Raw genomic sequence first — 18406 nt, forward strand, 5'->3', positions numbered from 1 at the left:
TGAGGGAGGTAAAATAGTGCCAGAATGAGTAAAAGGAGTAACTTTTTTACTTCTGTCACATTTGGCTCAGTGGCTAGACTTTGTGATGAGAATGTTGTTTGAAGCAAAGGGTGCCATTGCCCCAGAAGTGAGGAAACATCACCCTCCATGCCTTGGGTCTGATATTAGTTGATCTTATTAGTTGTCGTGGAGACCAGATGACATTAAAACACAAACAAGCAAACCCAAGGTGTGGCCTCTGTGCGTCTGTGTACCAACCAGGGCAGGAGACAGTGTGCTCAGGAGCTCACAGATGTCGGGGTGGCCTTGGAGATGGACGGCAGGATCCTCACCTTACGGCAACATTTTAATTGATACCGTCTGGAAGTTCTCAAGCTCCAAATGATGCTCAGGGTCAGACTCTTCTCCGGAGAATTTCCCTTGTAACTTACAGTCTGAAGCGGTGGGGGCCACACACTCTTTAAATGCTCCAAACCTTCCTCCTGAGCCTCGCACTCAGGCCAGGGCACCTGGTCTGGAGACAGGCTTCCAGGGATTAGACGTCAAGTGTAACCCTGTGACCTTGAGCATGTGATTTAACCTCTCTGCAAAATGAGGATATGAGAAGGGTAATAAGCACCCCCTCCTCGGGCTGTTGCAATATTGAATTGACTCATACAAAGCCTTTGGAATGGGGCCAGGCATATGGGGCCACGGACTCCATGTCCCCTGCCACTGTGGCAGTCAGTGCTGGCTGCTATAGAGCGCTCGAGGCTCAGGTGTGTCCCACACTCCTCTTGTGTCCTGTTCCCCCAGGTGTGTCTCCAGTCATGCCTTCTTCTACACGGGGGAGCGCTGCCAGGCCATGCAAGTGCACGGCAGCATCCTGGGCCTGCTGATCGGGGGCACGGCCGGTGTGATCTTCCTGACCTTCGCCATCATCTCCATGCTTTCCCAAAGGGCAAGGCAGTGACCTGCCTGCTGACCTCAGCCATTCCTTTCTGGGCCTGAGTGCAGACTGGGGCGGTTTTCGACAACTCTGCTTTGAATAGGCCTCCAAGGACCGTGGCCTCCAGCCTCCTGGGTGATCATTCTGTTTATTCTGCCCACCCCACTGCCCGCCCATCCTCACATGGTTCTGTTGCCCTGCTCTGTGCTCCAAATGTAGCTCATGTGGCCTGGGACAGTCCTCATTACACTTTATTGTCAATCCCTTGTTTAATCGACCGTCTTTCCCAACGACTGTAAACTCCATGTGGGCGGGCCTGAATTTACCATGTTTGCTCTAATGCCCGGACATGTGCCTGGCGGTCCCATCGTGAGAACTCAAAAAAATGTGAATGAATGAACTGATAATGAATGAAGAACTAAGTTATAGAAACTCTCCTTTCCACTGTAAATAAAATAAATGTGATGAAAACTGCATGTTGTTTATATTAAAATCAAATACTTTTGCGTCAGACATGATAGTATTCTTCTTTTTTTTTTTTTTTTAAGATTTTATTTATTCATTTGACAGACAGAGATCACAAGTAAGCAGAGAGGCAGGCAGAGAGAGAGGAGGAAGCAGGTTCCCCGCCGAGCAGAGAGTCCGATGCGGGGCTTGATCCCAGGATCCTGGTATCATGACCTGGGCAGAAAACAGAGGCTTAACCCACTGAGCCAACCAGGCGCCCCCATGATAGTATTCTTTAAGGGCTTATGTGTTAGAGGAAAGATTCCTACTTATAGCTGCACTTTCAGACATTTGATCTCCTTCTCCTCTGATTCTAAAAATAGGTCTTCAAATATTTATAAATTCAATAAATATTTAGTCGGTACCGTCTGTGTTCCAGCATTGTGTGTGTGTGTGTGTGTGTGTGTGTGTGTGTAGAGGGAGAGCTCTCCAAAGCTCTTCCTCAGATCTTTTTAAGTCTAAAACATATTTTACATACTATTCATGTAGAAAATTATTATATTAGCAAACTGACAGGAGCTAGTAGAAGAAAGTTTCAAAGAAGTAGCTTTAGCACACTTTCTTTCCACAGTTCCTAAGGAGATAAAACTATTTGAGGCAAGAAGTTTCTAAGATAGATCAAGTCAAAGGAAATCTGGTCAGTACAAGCTCCACAGAGAGATGGCTCTGGATGTTTAATAAAAGAAAAGGTTTCAGGGCGCCTGGGTGGCTCAGTGGGTTAAGCCTCTGCCTTCGGCTCAGGTCATGATCTCAGGGTCCTGGGATCAAGCCCCGCATCGAGCTCTCTGCTCAGCAGGGAGCCTGCTTCCTCCTCCCCCTCTGCCTGCCTCTCTGCCTACTTGTGATCTCTGTCTGTGTCAAATAAATAAATAAAATCTTAAAAAATAAATAAATAAAAGAAAATGTTTCAAGGAGCCTGAGTAGCCCCAGGCTTAAGGGTACCAGCTTCCCAAGTACACACTTGATGGCCATTCTGGAAATAACATGATGGGTTAAGAAGACTCCGTTGTGAGGAGAGTTTGTAATAGGTGCAACCAGCACCCCTCAGGGCCCAACTCTCCAGCCTGAGGTCACCGGTATCCCCTGGAGGGCTGGTTGAGGGCACCACCTGCTCCAATGGAAAATGAGTTTGGAAGTCAAGTAGGCCAGAAAGGCACATCCAACCAACTGAGCAATTTTTGTAAAATCACATCAGCTCTTGGTCATGGTTCTCTAATCTGTCAAATGGAAGTAATAGTTAGCCACCTCCCCCCACCCCACTTTAACACGTCCGGAGTTGCAGAGTAATAAAATGGGGTAGTGGGTAAGAACATATTTTTGAGCATGCAAATGTTACTGTTCAATTTTCAGACTACACGAGACACTATCCAGGCCCCAGGCTAGACTTCTGTCTTCCAAGACCAAATTGAAAATAGACTGCTTTTTCTCCATGGGCCTCACAGTCTGTAAGCCCACACCGCCTTCCCAGCTAGGCCTGGAGAAAGTTGTGGCCTCCACAATCTCACACTGTCTCACTGTGGAAGGGAACTCCAGGCTCCGGGCTGTAAATACTATTGTTGTTTTCCTTAGTTTTACTAGAAAGAAATGTGCTCTGGGCTATGCCTGACTTAGATGTGGTCTAGTTCAAAGGCAGAAGCCCCCTTCCAAGCCAAAGACAACACTGCTTGTACACATGAGTTCTCTCTGGAAGCAGCAGAAGCTCAAATATCAAGGGTAATCTAGGATTTTGATCTAGTACTCTAAATTAAAACAGCAAGTCAAAACAATGATAAGGAAGTACCAGACTGAGGGCCAAATATTTTGTTATTTCTCTGCAGGTTCTCAGATCCAGCAACACACCCACTACTCACGTGCAACTCTGTTGATGACTAATGGGCATTTCTGTTGATTGACTGATTAAGAACCCATCACATCATAGATGGGGCACTGCACTCAGCTTTTCTTCGAGCCCAAAGTTCTCAGTCATTCCAGGAGAATTAGCAGATACTTTTCTCTTTTGAGGTGTTGGGGTGGTGATGGAAAAGTAGGCGTTCTTGTTGGGAGAGAGACAAATACCCATTACATCATCTCTAGGCATTGTGGTATTTGAGATTTAGATGAGTGATGTGAAAAAGGAAGAAATTTTCTCTGCATCTGGGTGCTTGGTTCCTTGGTCAACATAGTGGGTCAACATAGTGGGAAGGAGTCAGAGTAGTTTGAAAGTCTGAAAAATATCTCACGTTTCCCCTCACCCCATCCTTTTCCTTCTCTGTCTTGTTTCCTTCTGTGAACTGGCCTGAGCCAATCTGGCCATTCTTTAATGTCAAGTTCTTTGGTACTATCTGGAGCCTGTGATAGTAGAAGTGGGTAGGACCCCTACCCCTACCCCAAAGGCCACAGTGAACATTGAACATATTTATTATCTATCAAGCCCCATAAAAGTCACCAACCCTATTTTGTAAATGTAAGACACTCTCTGCTCCGTGATTTCGCTTTCCAACAAACATCTTGGATTAAATGTTCACTCTAGTCATGTGCAACCGAAGAATCTGGCAGCCAGGAAGAGACAATCGGCTACCCCAGGGTCTCTCATCCTGGGCATTACTGACATTTTGAACGAGATATTCTTTTTCATGATCACTGTGCTGTACCCTGTAGGATGTTAGCAGCATCCTGGCCTCTGCCCACGAAATGTCAGCAGTGCCACCTCCCTGATTACAAAAATGAAAAACGTCTCTAGATGTTGCCAAATGTCCCTGGGCGGGGGAAGTGAAGTCATCCTGATTGAGAATCACCTGCCCAACTGGATCGGCTGATGGAATGTTCTAGCAAGTGAGGGAGGTGAGAACCAAATTGAGCTGTAATCCAAGATTCCATGGCAAAGTTAGTTCACTGGGCCTGCTGGCATGCTGTACCTAGAGCTGTTTGAGAATCCCAGGTTATTAATGCGAAGATGGTTTCTAGCATCCTTTAAACTAAGGAAAACCCTCTGCTGTGGTGTGGGATAGCAATATATACTATTTAAGATTTTATTAATGTATTTGAGAGAGAGAGAATGAGAGAGAATGAGAGCATGAGAGGAGAAGGCTCAGACGGAGAAGCAGACGCCCTGCAGAGCAGGGAGCCCGAAGCAGGACTCGATCCCAGGACTCCATGAACATGACCTGAGCCGAAGGCAGTCGCTCAGCCAACTGAGCCAACCCAGGATTTCCCAGGATAGTAATGTTGAAAAGTTTTTATTTTGGATATTTCTGCTGCAAAGACTTTTATTTAGGGTGCCTCAGTACTAAGGACCGTGGGAACGTTGCCGAATCCTTCGACAAGAATCTAACCTCCTCCAGCTCTGCATTACGGTGGACCTGGATACCGTATCGAGTGTAGTATGATACTGATGCATCTCTGCAAGCAAATTACAGCCCGTCGAACACCTTCTCTTCTCCTGGTCCTTCTTCCTGATGCATTACATCATTCATCTCATGGCTTGAGGCAGACTTGGGGATCCAGAAGTTCTACTCAGATATTTGAATAAAGTGAGCATATTCTAGAGAGACTGAGTGCTTCAGTCAGCTCCAAGGTCCATTTAGAAGGAGACTCTATTATCCCCTTTTGGCTACCAGGGAGGTTTACTAAGACCAGTGAGTGGTTTGGGGGGTGGGACATCGAATGTGATGGGAAGATCTTTTTTGCTTGGTTTTCTTTATTACAAATATCATTTGACGTCTAATTGGCCATCTACTCACATTTCCACATATTTATAAATATGGCTAAAATGGCTTTCCCATGTTATTTATATAAACATAATATTTTTTACCAAAATCTTCAAGCAAAATTAGTTCTCAAAGACAGGTGTTGTGTTTAGCTATGAGTACTGTTCGCAAACCATCACAAACCCTAATGGGCGGGGGATGGGAGATGCTGGGATGGGGTGGTAGCAATCTCTGATAAGTACTGATGCAGAAGCAATGACAGAAGACAGGGAAATACAAAGCAAAACCACAACGAGATAGCACCTCACACCTATCAGAATGGCTAACATTAACAAGACAGGAAATGACAATTGCTGGCAAAGATGTGGAGAAACGGGAACCCTCTTACACTGTTGGTGGGAATGCAAGTTGGTACAGCCACTCTGGAATACAGTATGGAGATTCCACAAGATGTTAAAAATAGAGCTACCCTACCACCCAGCAATTGCACTACTAGGTATTAATCCAAAGGATACAAACATAGTGATTCAAAGAGACACATGCATCCCAATGTTTACAGCAGCAGTGTCCACAATAGCCAAACTATGGAAAGAGCCCAGATGTCCTTTGATGGATGAATGGATAAAGAAGATGTGTTAGGGCGCCTGGGGGCTCAGTGGGTTAAAGCCTCTGCCTTCGGCTCAGGTCATGATCCCAGGGTCCTGGGATCGAGCCCCGCATTGGGCTTTCTGCTCAGCAGGGAGCCTGCTTCCTCCTCTCTCTCTGCCTGCCTCTCTGCCTACTTGTGATCTCTATCTGTCAAATAAATAAAATCTTAAAAAAAAAAAGAAGATGTGTTATATACATACAATGGAGTACTACTCAGCCATCAAAAAGAATGAAATCTTACCATTTATGACAATGTGGATGGAAATAGAGGGTATTATGCTAAGCAAAATAAGTCAATCAGAGAAAGACAGATATTATATGATTCCATTCATATGTGGAATTTAAGAAACAAAACAGATGAACACGGGGAAGGGAAGGAAAAATAAAAGATGAAATCAGAGAGGGAGGCAAACCATAAGAGACTCTTTTTTTGTTATTATTACTTATTATTTATTTATTTTTAAAAGGTTTTTATTTCTTTGTCAGAGAGAGAGAGTGAACGAGAGAGAGCACAAGCAGGTGGAGCATCAGAGGGAGAGGGAGAAGCAGGCTTCCCACTGAGCAGGGAGCCTGACGCTGCACTCAATCCCAGGACCTGGGGATCATGACCTGAGCAGAAGGCAGTTGTGTAAGGGACTGAGTCACCCAGCTGTCCCAAGAGAGTCTTAATCACAGGAAATAAGCTGAGGGTTCCTGGAGGGGAAGGAGGTGGGAGGATGGGTTACTGGGGGACAAGCATTTATCAGGGCACATGATGGCAGGAGCACTCGGTGTTATACGCAACTGATGAGTTGCTGAAATCTGCCTCTGAAATTAATAACACGCTCTCTATTAATTGGTTTTAAATAAAAATAAAAATAAAAAAAGAAACGACAGAAGAGATTTGACATGGACGAGGCAGCTTAACCTGGTTCCTGGGTATGAGTACGCGTGTGTGTCTGTGTGTGTGTCTGTGTGTGCGCAGGCACACGTATGTGCATATTGCTGTATGTACGAGATAGACCTAAAGGTCAGAAAGATAGTGTAGACCAGGCCCACTTCTCTCCACCTTTCACAATTTGGCCCAGAGCTGGTTCTGTAGCCCTAGCATGGACTGAGACATGGCCTCATGTGGGACACAGATTCCCTCAGGCCTAGACAGATTTATGTCAGTTTGACCCAAGCATGACTCGACAGCTCAGTGGAAATCATCAGTAACATTTCAAGATTTCTGTCTGGTCAGGAGAGTTAAAGGAAAATAGAAAAGTGGGCTCACCCCCTCTCTACTCCCTCAGATGGCTGTCAGTCAGTGCCGGAGACCGCACCATGCTCTGGCCCGTGTAGAAGGAAGCAAAACGCCCAGATAACTCTCTTAGTAGATCAGCTGCTCGACTGTCTGCACTCACCATGGCCATTACCACGTAGCCAAGCGGCGTAGGACGAATGCCTCAATGCCTCAGTTGTGCTTAAACACCACGTTAGACACATGGGTCGTTTCAGAGGACTCCTAGTTTTCTCGTGTATGTTTTAGTGACATCCAACACTGTGAGAATGCTCAGTAGACTCCCAGCAAGAGGAAAAGTACATCCACGGGCGATGGGAACCTCGTGAAAATTCATTTGAATGAAGATGAAGGATAAAAATGGCAGGTGCCATCAGGCTGCCCCATTTGGGGGTCAAGTAGGCGGCTAATGTGAGATCTACTTTCACTCAAGCAACACGGTGGGAGTCCTTTCATGCTCCATCAGAGACTGAAGAGGGAAGAGGGCCAAGCCCCAAGAGGGCCCAGAGGACCGGCCACTGTGTTCTGGGTTGCCCCTATGTGCCATCATAAAGTGACACTAAAGGTGGAGATAGTTTACTTTCTCTACCCTTCCCATGGCTGTGTTCTCCCTCTCTCAATCTGGGTACCCAGAACTGCCCCCTGCCCCGAGCCATCAGAGGATACCTGCATCAGGCTGCATGAAGGGGGACAGAGTGAGGTGGGGACGTGCCCATGTTCCAGGTCAGACTGTCTGCACTCGGCACCTGGCTCGACCATTCCTGAGCTACACGACCCTGGGCAAGTTGTTAGCTTCTCTGTGCTTGGTTTATTCACCTGCAAAATAAAAAAGAGCATCTTCTCAAGCCTGGGTTGACATAATCTTAAGATGTAATCTTAAAGGAGATTATATGCATGAAGAAGTTTAGGACAGGCGTCAGATACATGGTAAACAGCTCAATAAAGGTTGGCCTAGTGACATAGCGATCAGCCGTTTTCACTGGAGGGTGAATTTTATTTCCTTTGCTGTGCACCTCTCTCCCAGAAGTTTTTGCATGGTAAACCTCATCTCCCCTTGAGATTTGGTTTCCTATTAGATGGATGTCCAATATAAGGGAGAAGGGGAGAGAGCTATTTTTTTTTTTTTTTTTTTGGTGGGTTGGGGGGAGCAGTATCCCAAAGCATATGATATTCTTGGATGTTCAGAAGCTGTGTGGCCATGACATAAGGCAGGTCAGCACGTCCCTCTGCTCCAAGGATCAGCCTTCTTGGCTGTGGGTACTGTTTACTTCTTCTGGGTCTCTCTGGATCACACTTTGGCTGGCAAAGCCAGCAGGTCTTCTTGAGTGTGTGTCCAGAGCCTCAACTAGAAACTTCCCAGGTGGCCTCAGGATGGGCTGGTGTATCAGACAGCCCTGGGGCAGCTGCGGGTCCAGCGTGAACTAAAAACGAAAACCCAGCTTCGCAGGAATAGTTCCCTATGGATGAATTAGAATAGGGAAGGGGTTCATCCTAGTTCATCCTTTTGAAGGTGCATTGATGGGGAAAGTGTTTAAGGCCCTGGGACACATGGAAGGCACCCGTTTTGTTTCTTCAAACTACCTCCCTTCTGGAACGGGGAAACCAGGTGATGGCATGGGGCTGCCTTTAACTTTGCCTTTGGTTCCATAAATAAGATTCGGTCAGTAGGGAGGAAAGAAACAGAAGGAGGGAGCTATCCTGGCAAGTTTCTCTCAGAAAGATACACCTGTCTGCAAATCCATCAGGCACACTTGAACTCTGTGACTGCCATGTCCGCTCTCCCTTTATCTCCTCAAAGCTTTCTGGCTTCCTCATCTCCTGCAAGGACCATAGCCTAAAACGTGTCAGGAGGTAGGGAGTGAGGGTGATCCTTGCATTCCTGGTGTCTGTCATCTAGCAGGCCTCCATCCCACCTTCGCACCAAATTACTTCCCCACACGTCGCCCTCCAGGCACAACAGCGGCCTATCAGCTCCTGCCTCTTTGAAGGTGGGACCCGGAGGCGGCGCTCCCCCCGATGACCACAAGGTGGCGATCGAGCCTCAGGAGAAGCCCGGGGAGCGGGCGAGGAAAGCCCGGCGCGGGCTGCCCCCGGTCACTCAGGGGCCCCGCTGGAGATTCCTGTAGGTTCCGCTTTGACTTGGGACAGCTGCGAGAGAGCTCCTCGGGGCCTGGGAACAGCTCGCTGTTCCAGAAAAACAGTGAGTGGATGTGCGATTCTTCCCCGGGGATTCCAAATCGAACACCTCCTTCCACCGCGCCCGGGGGCGGGCGAGGCTGGCCGGCGGGATGGAGGACACAAGATGGGACCAATTACCATCGCTTCCCAGGAGGCAGGGCCCACAGTCGCTCTTGGATCGCGCAGCCCTGCGAAGGAAGTGGGCTGCAACAGCCGCCCTCCCACGACTTGCCCAATCAGTTCCTGTTGATTTTCATGCTGAGAAGCCTTCCCCCCCCACACCCCCCACCCGCCCCGGGCTCCTGGGTTGCTACTGTTTCGTTTCTAACAGTCGCCCGCATACCTCCTCCTTGGGACTTGGCTCTGCATGAAAGAAGGAAAACCGCGCGGTGTGAAGGGTTGCACGTCTCCCAGACCCACGGCCCGTGTGTGCAGAGGGCACGCGGGGGACCTTGTGACTCCTCCCCTCAAAGTTTAAAGGGAATAGTTTAGGAAGGGGTGTCTAGAAAGCAGCAAGGCGACTTCAGCTGAGTCGTGGCCCCCCCACAGGAAAATGGTATTTGCAGAGAAAGAACAGGGATCTGGCACAGGACATGTCTCAGTGATCAGTGATCGTCCGCCTCCCCTCCCTTCTTGTACTGTGAGCTCATAGTCACTGAGCCCAGAAAATTTAGGAAAAGCGGTTCCCTCTTTAGGAATGTGCTAGAGGATAAACTTCAGTATCCATCTATCAGTACATAAGATGGTGTGTGTGGGGTGGGGTGGAGGGGTAGTGGATGGAGCCCTAAGCCCTGAGGTTGGTAAATGGGAACGAATCAGGAGCTTTCTGACTGCTGCAGAATGACTGAAGGGAATGGAGAGAGGGGGTGGGTACATGATAGGCCTGGCCCAGGGGGCTGGGTCCACTCTCTCAAAGCCCACTGGCTTGGCACCTGCTGTCATGAGGGGTACTTTCCCCTGAGTGTCCGCAGGGGCAGAGCTGTGTCTAGGTGCCACTTCGAAGAAAGAGACACCTGGAACTCTGCCACGCAGACCCATGTGATGCCAGGAGAGCCTTCCTTGGAGCAGGGCTCCCTTGGGAACGCTCTAATCACACTTGCGAAATTTTCCTGCTTCCCCAAACTGTCGTCCTCCAGGACCATCTGGTCTCCAGGCTGGAGCTCAAAGGGCCTGGAAGGCTTTGCAGCCGGAAGTTGACCTGCAGGGGCGTCCCTACCCTCGAGGGCTTCTGAAGACCCCTGGGGTTCTGGGACTGGTCTTGGTCTTCCTATACTCATGCGACAGCAGGGATCCCTGTGCCCCATCTGGGCTGTGTGTGTGAGGGGCTGAGTCGTGACCTGTGACCCAGATTCTGGGGGTTGGACTGTTGCAGGAAGCACAGAGGGTCTATGTGGAGGCCTGTCTGCAGATGTGCTTGGGGCCTGGTAAAAGAAATCATATTGTTACAAGATTGTCTTGAAGGACATCTGCAGGGTCAGTAAGTTGTTTAGGACTGCTTCATTTCCTCATAGATGCCTGATGAACTGTGTCCTCCCCTTCCTGATCCAGGGTCCTCCTGATGACCACCTCGATGGTCCTCCTGATGACCACCTCGATGCCCAGGGCTTTACAAGACCCCTGGAATCCCACTGGAGTCACCAGAGCTTAATGCCCCACAGGGCTATCTGTGGTTAGCCTCTATCTGCCTTTCAAAGAGAGATTGGAAATAGTCTTTTTGTTTGCATAATATGTGACAGTGTGAGAAACCCATTGATATAAACTGTGCTTTTTGAGCCTGACAACTGCCTTGAGTAGGAATTTGAATGATCCCTGTTCTTTAGGTGAGCAAAGACCAGAGTGTGTAGGGAAAGGCTCAGGTGAGTGAGGAAACGTGTCTTTCTGTTCCAGGAGCCATGTTCTTTCTGCCATACTGCTCTGATGAGACTGTAAGGTCATTCTCCAAGAAAGAAGGCTAACGGTGATTCCAGACACTTCCTCCTTCCTCGAGAAGATGTGGGACTGTGATTTCATGCCCCATGCTTGTCAGAAATCTCAGAGGAGAGTTTTGAATAGTGTGGCTTTCAGGCCAGCTGGGGGGGAACGGTGCTGGCGGGGGTCATATGGAAGAGAGGTATTTGGGGCCTTATGGATTTCTACCCACAACTCCCTCTCCCCACCCCCCAGTATGTGTAGGGTCTCTGCACAGACCAGCTAGGATGGAGTGGTATAGGCCTTGTTTTAAATTCATTCTCCAACGCTGTTGTCAGTACACAGAAGGCAGAATGGCAGAAGGCATTTCCCTCTGATGGTTACATTAAAGCTCTGATGGGCAGCACCTGGGTGCCTCAGTCAGTTAATCGTCTGCCGGAATTCCGCTCAGGGCACGATCCCAGGATCTAGGGATTGAGTCCCGCATCAGGCTCCTTGCTCAGTGGGGAGTCAGCTTCTCCCTCTGCCTGCCACTCCCCTTTTGTGTTCTCTTTCTCCAACAAAAAAATAAATACAATCTTTAAAGCTCTGTTGTACAATGCAGTAGCCTTTAGATACCGGTGGCTACTGAACATTTGAAATGTGGCTGGACAATGGAGATGTCTGGTCAGTGTAAACTACACACTGGAATTCCAACCCTTAGTACAAAAAAAAAAAAAAAAAAGGAAGGAGTGTACAATGTTTCTTTAGCAAGCTTACATTAGTTACATCTGGAAATAATAATATTTTGGATATACTTGGTTACATAGAATTATTATTGCAATTGGTTTTACCAATTTACTTTTTTTTAATGTGGCTAACTCAAAATTTAAAAGCTTGTGACCCACGTTTTTGTTCCTCTAGACCATGCAGCTTCTACGGAGTCACTGAATAGTTCAAAGAAAGCTGCATTCATGTTACAGAAAGTATTCATGGGAAGCATGCTTTTCTTCCTGTTTATATGAAGAAAGTATAAACTTCATGAGGCCTGGGTAGGGGGAAGTCTTCAAAATACAAAAATAAACCTCTTCCTTCTGAATGATGTATATGTTATCTTACAAAGAAAAAAACAAAAACAAAAACAGCGCAAAAGAGCAGACTAGTCCAGACAAAGACTGGACTGCAACCCAGGTGAGCATAGGAAGGGTGTGTGGGTCTGTTAGGGAGGAGCCTTCCCAGCACCGGGCATGACCTGTGGGCTGCCGGTGGCAGCATTTCATGGGAAGCCAGCATTTTGACTTTATTTTTAAGGAGGGGGTGGTCAGAGGTACAATGTGTAGAGGACCGGCTGGCACCTGTCTCCTTCGGTCTCTGACCCGTTGGCCTGAGCATCCAGGGAACATCAGCTCCTGGACTGACTACCCCTGCAGTCCAGACACACACCACTCGGCAAGGTCCACTGGCTGGGCAAGGTCTTCAGCCCTGGCGTTGGGGGGCCTCTTTTCAGCTGAACAAATTAGGTTTCTCCAAACAGTACCCCTTCCCCGAATCCCCACAGAGCTGGATGCTGTCCCCTTGGAAAGGTGACTTCTTTCCCATTTGCATAGTCAGTAGACAGACTCAAGGCTACAGTATTTGCATCACACGGGGTTTATTCGTGGTACAGCCAGAGAGCCCCTTCTCCGTGTGATGAGTGCTGTGAATAAAGAAATGTTTACAGGTCACAGAGTCACAGCGAACATCTCAGACAGAATCTGCAGAGCAGCATTGTGTCCTTAAAGTTGTTTGTTTAAACAATCTGTTGAAATATCCTGTCTAGTCCTCTCCGATTCACTGTTGACAGGACCTGCAGCCATGTCACTCCCAGGACTAGAATATATTATATGGCAAAGGTGAAGGAATCTGCTGATGTAATCAAGGCCCCTGAATCACCTGAATCATCCAGGGTGATTACCCTGGGTGGGCCTGACCCAATCAGGTGAGTCCTTTAAAAGAAAGTTTAGGATAAGAAACTGAAGAAGTCAGAGATTCAAAGCAGCACAGGGTTTCTGCTGCTGAATCTAAAAAAGCAAAGAAGGCCACATGGCAGGGGATGGCAGGGGATGGCCTCTAGCTGCTGAGCACCTCTGTCCTCTACTTCCAAAGAATGGACTTTTGCCCAACAACCAATGAGCTCGGATGGGGATCTCAGCTTTCAGATGAATCTACAACTGCCAGCCTGAGTTCCACCTTGCCAGACCCCGAGCAGAGGACCCAGTGAAGCCATGCACAGACTTCTGATCCCCCAGAAACCATGCAATCATAAATGGGTGCTGTTTTATGCCTCTACGTTTTGTGGAAACGTGTTACGCAGCAATAGAATATGAAAACAGGAAATATGGACCCACCTTGCAGAAAGAGTCTGTGGCTAGCAGAGCTCACAGGGCTCTGTTTTCAGCCGTCCATGAAAATTCCAACCAAGCCATACACAAATGTTAGAACACATATCTGTTTATTTGTTTCCCGGACAGTTAGGTCCTGAAAGTGTTGCTTCAAGGTCCCTCCTTTCAACCCCCTGTAACCTTCCAGGCTTCACATGGTGCACGGGAGTGTGGATGGCGGGAGGAAAGATATTGGCGCTGTCAACCAAGTGAGCTCAGCTGGAAGCTTCTGGTTCCCCTGCCCTCCCCCATCCCCCCACTATGCCTGGAGAATGGAAGCAGCCATTCACTGTTTAAAGAAAGCAGTTAAATGCTGGTTGGATTTCTGGTAGGGAAGCCTGAAACAGCAGCACCGGCCTAGTTACAGAGCAGACAATTTATATAAAGAAAGCTTCATGAGATCTCACTAGATATTTTATTGTTATAAGCATGGATAGGACACATAGCTGTACGCTGGCGTACTATGATGACATGATTTCATATCTCAAGTCACACTTTTAGAAATCTATAGCCTCTCATTCCAAAGCTAACATCTGTCAAATGATGAGACACTATTTTCGTAGACATTAAAAAAAAAAAAAAAACATAAGAAAGAGAACATCCATTGTAAGCCCCTCCTTTATTTTGGGCACTCAGGGAAACAGACTTCCATTGGCTTGGGTCATGGCTCTCTTTGGGGTGCACAATTTCTGTCTGACATCACCTTCATGTGCCACAGATCAAATGCTTTCCCTCTACATGGGATTTCTGGGACCGTGCTTGTTTCGTCTTCTCCAATGGTTGTGACTTTCTTCTCTCACCTCAGAATAACTCCCTCCCCTGGGTCTACACTGACAGTCACTATGCTCTTTCTCATCTCCATGTCATTTATTTATTTTTTTTTTTTTTTACCTTCCTTACACTGATCTTTCTGAAGTTCTCTACACAAATGACAAGAGACTAGAATTTTCCAGTGTTTCTTAATTTCTGGCCTTAGCAGCTTATATTCTGAAAACCCCATGGGTCTTATTTATCTCCTTTTCCATCTATAAGAAAAGGGGAGGAGGATGGCAGACACGACTCCTTCAAGACATGAGTGTCACACTGGACTTAACAGTATTCCCAGAGAATATTTCTATAGCTCAGATTAGTTGCTCCTTTGTGAACGCTCTCACCTCACATCCTCTGAAGCATTAGCACAGACCCCTTTGCAAGAAACTGACTTAATAGAAGGCCCTTTAATGCAAGTTAAGTTTTGGCCACTGACAGGTCAGGCACATGGGGAAGCCCTGAGCACTTTGCAAGCAGGGCAGACCATATATCTCACTTTGTACCCCCATCAGAGCTGACATTCCTTCCTCCTCTTCCTCAGAAATCTGCTGCTAAAATCCTTGCAGTCATTGTTGATGGAGAACTTGTGAACACAGGACCAGGCAGGGCTCCTGCTTTCACGGACCTCACAGACTCACGGATGGCTCTCTTTTCACAATATTGAATTCTATTGTTTCTTTTAGGATATTCTTGGCCAACATCTGTGGTTAAATATCTTGCAATTAAGCAAGTACATCTCTAAGTTTTTGTTTTCATGGGTTTTCTGGAATTTCGATCTGGTGTGGTAGCTTGAAAGCTAGAAACCACATGCACATATGTGTGTGTTTGTGCACGCACGTGTGCTGGGGGTAAGGAAACGTGCCTCGGTAAATGGACGTGGGCAAAGGGCCAAACCCACATCCTATGAATTCTGGGAAGGTTCCTGCCATTAGAGGTTCCTTCACAACACAATGATTCCCAAAGGATCCTACTGTCATGGCTGGAAGGTCAGTGCTTCTTGTCCCATTGTCATCTTGGAGCTCCTCCTGAAGGCTCCGCTTTCTTTGGCCTATCGTGTCATGATGGCCAGGCTCACACACTGTACTACATAACCTTGCCTCCGTTATCCTTGAGATCACTCCAGGAACCATATTGGTCAAAGCCATTCTCTCAAACCTCTAATTCTCATCCCATTGATCCTCCAACCTAGCCTCCGGCTCTGTCAGCTTGGTACTGATTTCTGCCCCAAGCTGACCATCCCTGGAGAATTTTATAGCTTCATCATTTCCTTTGTGACAATTTCCAGGCAAACGTGGGAGTAGATGTCTACATCATTGGTGAATGTGTTGAAACGAGCAGCTCATTTACTTGAAACACTATTAAGACTTCTATCTGCCCCACCTGCTTCTCTCCATGAGGAAAAGAGAGGCAGAAGTAGAATTTAAAATAAGAAATAAAAAGAAGAAATGTTAAAGAATTAAAATGTTACAAGAAAACTCCTTCAAAACTCAATGAAAAAAAGGTTGCTACATCCCAGCCTCTTCTGTCCACCTTCCTGATGGCTGGATCCCTGCTGGTTCTCAGTCCTTACGAAGACCACACGGCCCACATTCCCCGAGTAGCCCCATATTTTTATTCCATTTCACTGTGTCTCTAGGATCAGACTTCAATTTGGAATGTATGGTTGTGTGGCTACAGCACATGCTTAACTTTAATATGGGTACAATTTTAATAAATATTTGTATTTTTATGAAATGTACACACCACCAGCAACACACACACACTTGCACGTAATTCACAGACAGCCAAATCCTCAGGGAAAGCTCCACCATCTACTCATCAAGGTCAGTGTCATTGGGAGCCTAGAGTAGCCAACTGTAACATTTCATTTCAGAGGATTTCCAAGTGGTTGGAATGAACACAAATTAGACAATACAAAACTCTTACCGTATGTTGGTCTTGGAACTTAAGGACTGAAAGAGCTAATACATGGGGGGCTAGACCACACACCAAGGGTCTCTAAATCCACAGTAGCAACAACAATGATAAACAATGCCATAAGATTATGAAAATCTATCCTATGATGCACAGAGAAGTACCTGGTTAAAGCTGTTAAATGCAATATACAACAGTTGCGATCTGTTTCCAGTGCAATATATCACATTTAGATCACCATATGTCACATTTGGCAAGTGATGGATATAAAAATATATGTATTTTTTGCCTTTAGAAAATGGAACAAACCAAAAGGTAAGGCTTTTCTGATAAATGGTAGAAAATGTAACTAGCAGTTGGATCTGCTTGGATCTGGTGAAGCGTGGCTATCCCATTTCCTTTGCTTGCTCCCTGTCCTGAGCTCCAACCTTCACATGCACCAGCATATGTCTGTGTGCGTTTAACATCAGGAGAATTACATCTTCTTCCATGCATTTCTTGTCAATATTATTATCCACTTGCAAGCGTGCTGATGTTACAATTTCCTCCCAATCTCTTCCCACTGCCTTTAAAATTTTTTTTTCTCATGTAGCTAAGAAAATATCAAGAAAATACCAAACTTTCTCCATGATTTATTTCAGTTTCTGTTTTTGAGCCATTTTTGTATTCCCCATGTTGCAGTATCAGAATTATTATGTTAACATGGAAATTTTAAAAAATGTGGTTCTTATTCTTTTTCTCTATTTTTTCTTTTTTCCTGTGTCCTTCTTTCCTTCCTTCCTTCTGAGAGTTCACGGAAGTATTTCCTAGGTACTAGCCTTATGCTTATTATTTGAATCAAAGCTTATTTTTGTGCCCAACGTATGACAAGGAAAAATGTCTCTTTGAAATTCTATTTTACAATACAGGAAAGTTGGGCCTCAGGGGTTTTGAGTCTCACTTAAATACTGTACACATTTAGTATCACACAAGTGGTGGAGGTGGGGCAGCAAATAAATGTAACAATTACATTTAGTTTGTCTTTAGGAAAGAAAGCTTCTTTTCCCTAATGCGAGAGTCTCTTCAGCATCTGCTCCAGAAAGCCTGGGGAGGAAACATTTTACCCATGGCTTTGAAAAGATTTTTCTTTTTTTTTCCTGAGCATATCCACTGTCCTTTAAAGAAGTCACACATGGGTCGATTTTCCTGTTCTTAGTTGAGCAAGGAGTAAGCACTGGATGTGTTTTCCAGGGATGAGCTGCTTGTCTCTGGGGTGGAAACATTGTATGTTCCTGAAAAACAGAGCAGCAGCTCAGGCTTAAGTGCAAGACTTAATGATCACGGTGGCATGCGCCTTTCCCGATGTGGCCCGAGGGGAGCTCTCGCTCGAGAGCCAGGTAGGCTCTGCCATACCTGGAAACAAACCCATGTCCACCCCCTTCCCAGGACCCAGAAGGGCCAGAGAACAAACAGCCGTCGTTCTCAAGCATGCGTGGCAGCCGACAAGACAAGCACTAACTACTTCCGATCAAACCAGCAGCCAGGTTTCTACAGGACAGGGAGAATGTGAACATGGGCAGCCCTCCACATGCCACCACATGCACGGGCCTGGGAACATCAAGTGAGGGAAGCTCCCTGGTCCCCTTGGGTGGGCATGACTTGGGGAAGCTCCTGGGAGGGGTCCAAGGGCTGAGCTGGAAGGTAAGGGGAAGGGGAGGGGAGGAAAGGCAGAAAAGGAAAGAAAGTAGCAAATTAAAGGAGAAGAGAAAGCAGGACCAGGAAAGAAGTGGAGGTCAGGGGCTGCTAACAAAAGTGCAGCGGGGTGGTGGGGGCAGCCATGGAGCAATCACACATGGGCTGGCATCAGCAGGAGGCAGGGACTGAGCATGGCCAAGTGGGGTCGGGGTGCTGGGTGAGGAAGGGACACGGTGCCCACCCTACCATCAGATTGGTGAGCTGCCACTGCTAACAAGGTTTCCATCACTGCCTGGGGGGCCCCTTGGGGCTGCTGACAACATAAACCAAAGTTACAGTGATTATGGGATCCTCAAGCAGGCCAACACGGAGCTGCATGAATGACCCTGGAGAAGACGCAATGACAGAGACTGGGAATCTCAGGCCCTGGGACTTCAGGAACACAGCCTGAACTCCAACTTTGATCAGACCGATCCAGAAAAAAAAGAACACA

At 46.9% G+C, this 18406-nt stretch overlaps 2 protein-coding genes and 1 long non-coding RNA gene across 10 annotated transcripts in view; 2 read left to right on the forward strand and 1 right to left on the reverse strand.

Moving 5' to 3' along the window:
* Nucleotides 1-1404, forward strand: part of MEP1A (meprin A subunit alpha) — a 33864-nt gene extending 32460 nt beyond the window's left edge. The window contains exon 14 of the mRNA XM_059178190.1: nucleotides 796-1404. Coding sequence (XP_059034173.1) covers nucleotides 796-952 — 157 coding nt within the window. The 3' untranslated portion in view covers nucleotides 953-1404. The remainder of the gene's footprint in view (nucleotides 1-795) is intronic.
* A 7677-nt stretch (nucleotides 1405-9081) lies between these two features.
* On the forward strand, nucleotides 9082-16894 carry LOC131834066 (uncharacterized). Of its 2 annotated transcripts, XR_009354736.1 has the most exons (3): nucleotides 9082-9230; nucleotides 11096-11661; nucleotides 11703-16894. It is a non-coding gene; the product is annotated as an uncharacterized LOC131834066 (long non-coding RNA). The 2 variants fall into 2 exon arrangements; XR_009354735.1 differs by having other exon boundaries at nucleotides 11096-16894.
* Nucleotides 13912-18406, reverse strand: part of ADGRF5 (adhesion G protein-coupled receptor F5) — a 103810-nt gene continuing 99315 nt past the window's right edge. For 6 of the 7 annotated variants that reach the window (XM_059178183.1, XM_059178186.1, XM_059178182.1 and 3 more), the window contains one exon: nucleotides 13912-17510. In XM_059178183.1, the coding sequence (XP_059034166.1) occupies nucleotides 17431-17510 (80 nt within the window). In that variant the 3' untranslated portion in view covers nucleotides 13912-17430. Of the gene's footprint in view, nucleotides 17511-18159; nucleotides 18227-18406 lie in introns of all 7 variants that reach the window. The other variant, XM_059178187.1, reaches the window with a different exon arrangement.

This window comes from Mustela lutreola, chromosome 6, assembly GCF_030435805.1.
Source record: "Mustela lutreola isolate mMusLut2 chromosome 6, mMusLut2.pri, whole genome shotgun sequence".
Taxonomy (NCBI): Eukaryota; Metazoa; Chordata; class Mammalia; order Carnivora; family Mustelidae; genus Mustela; species Mustela lutreola.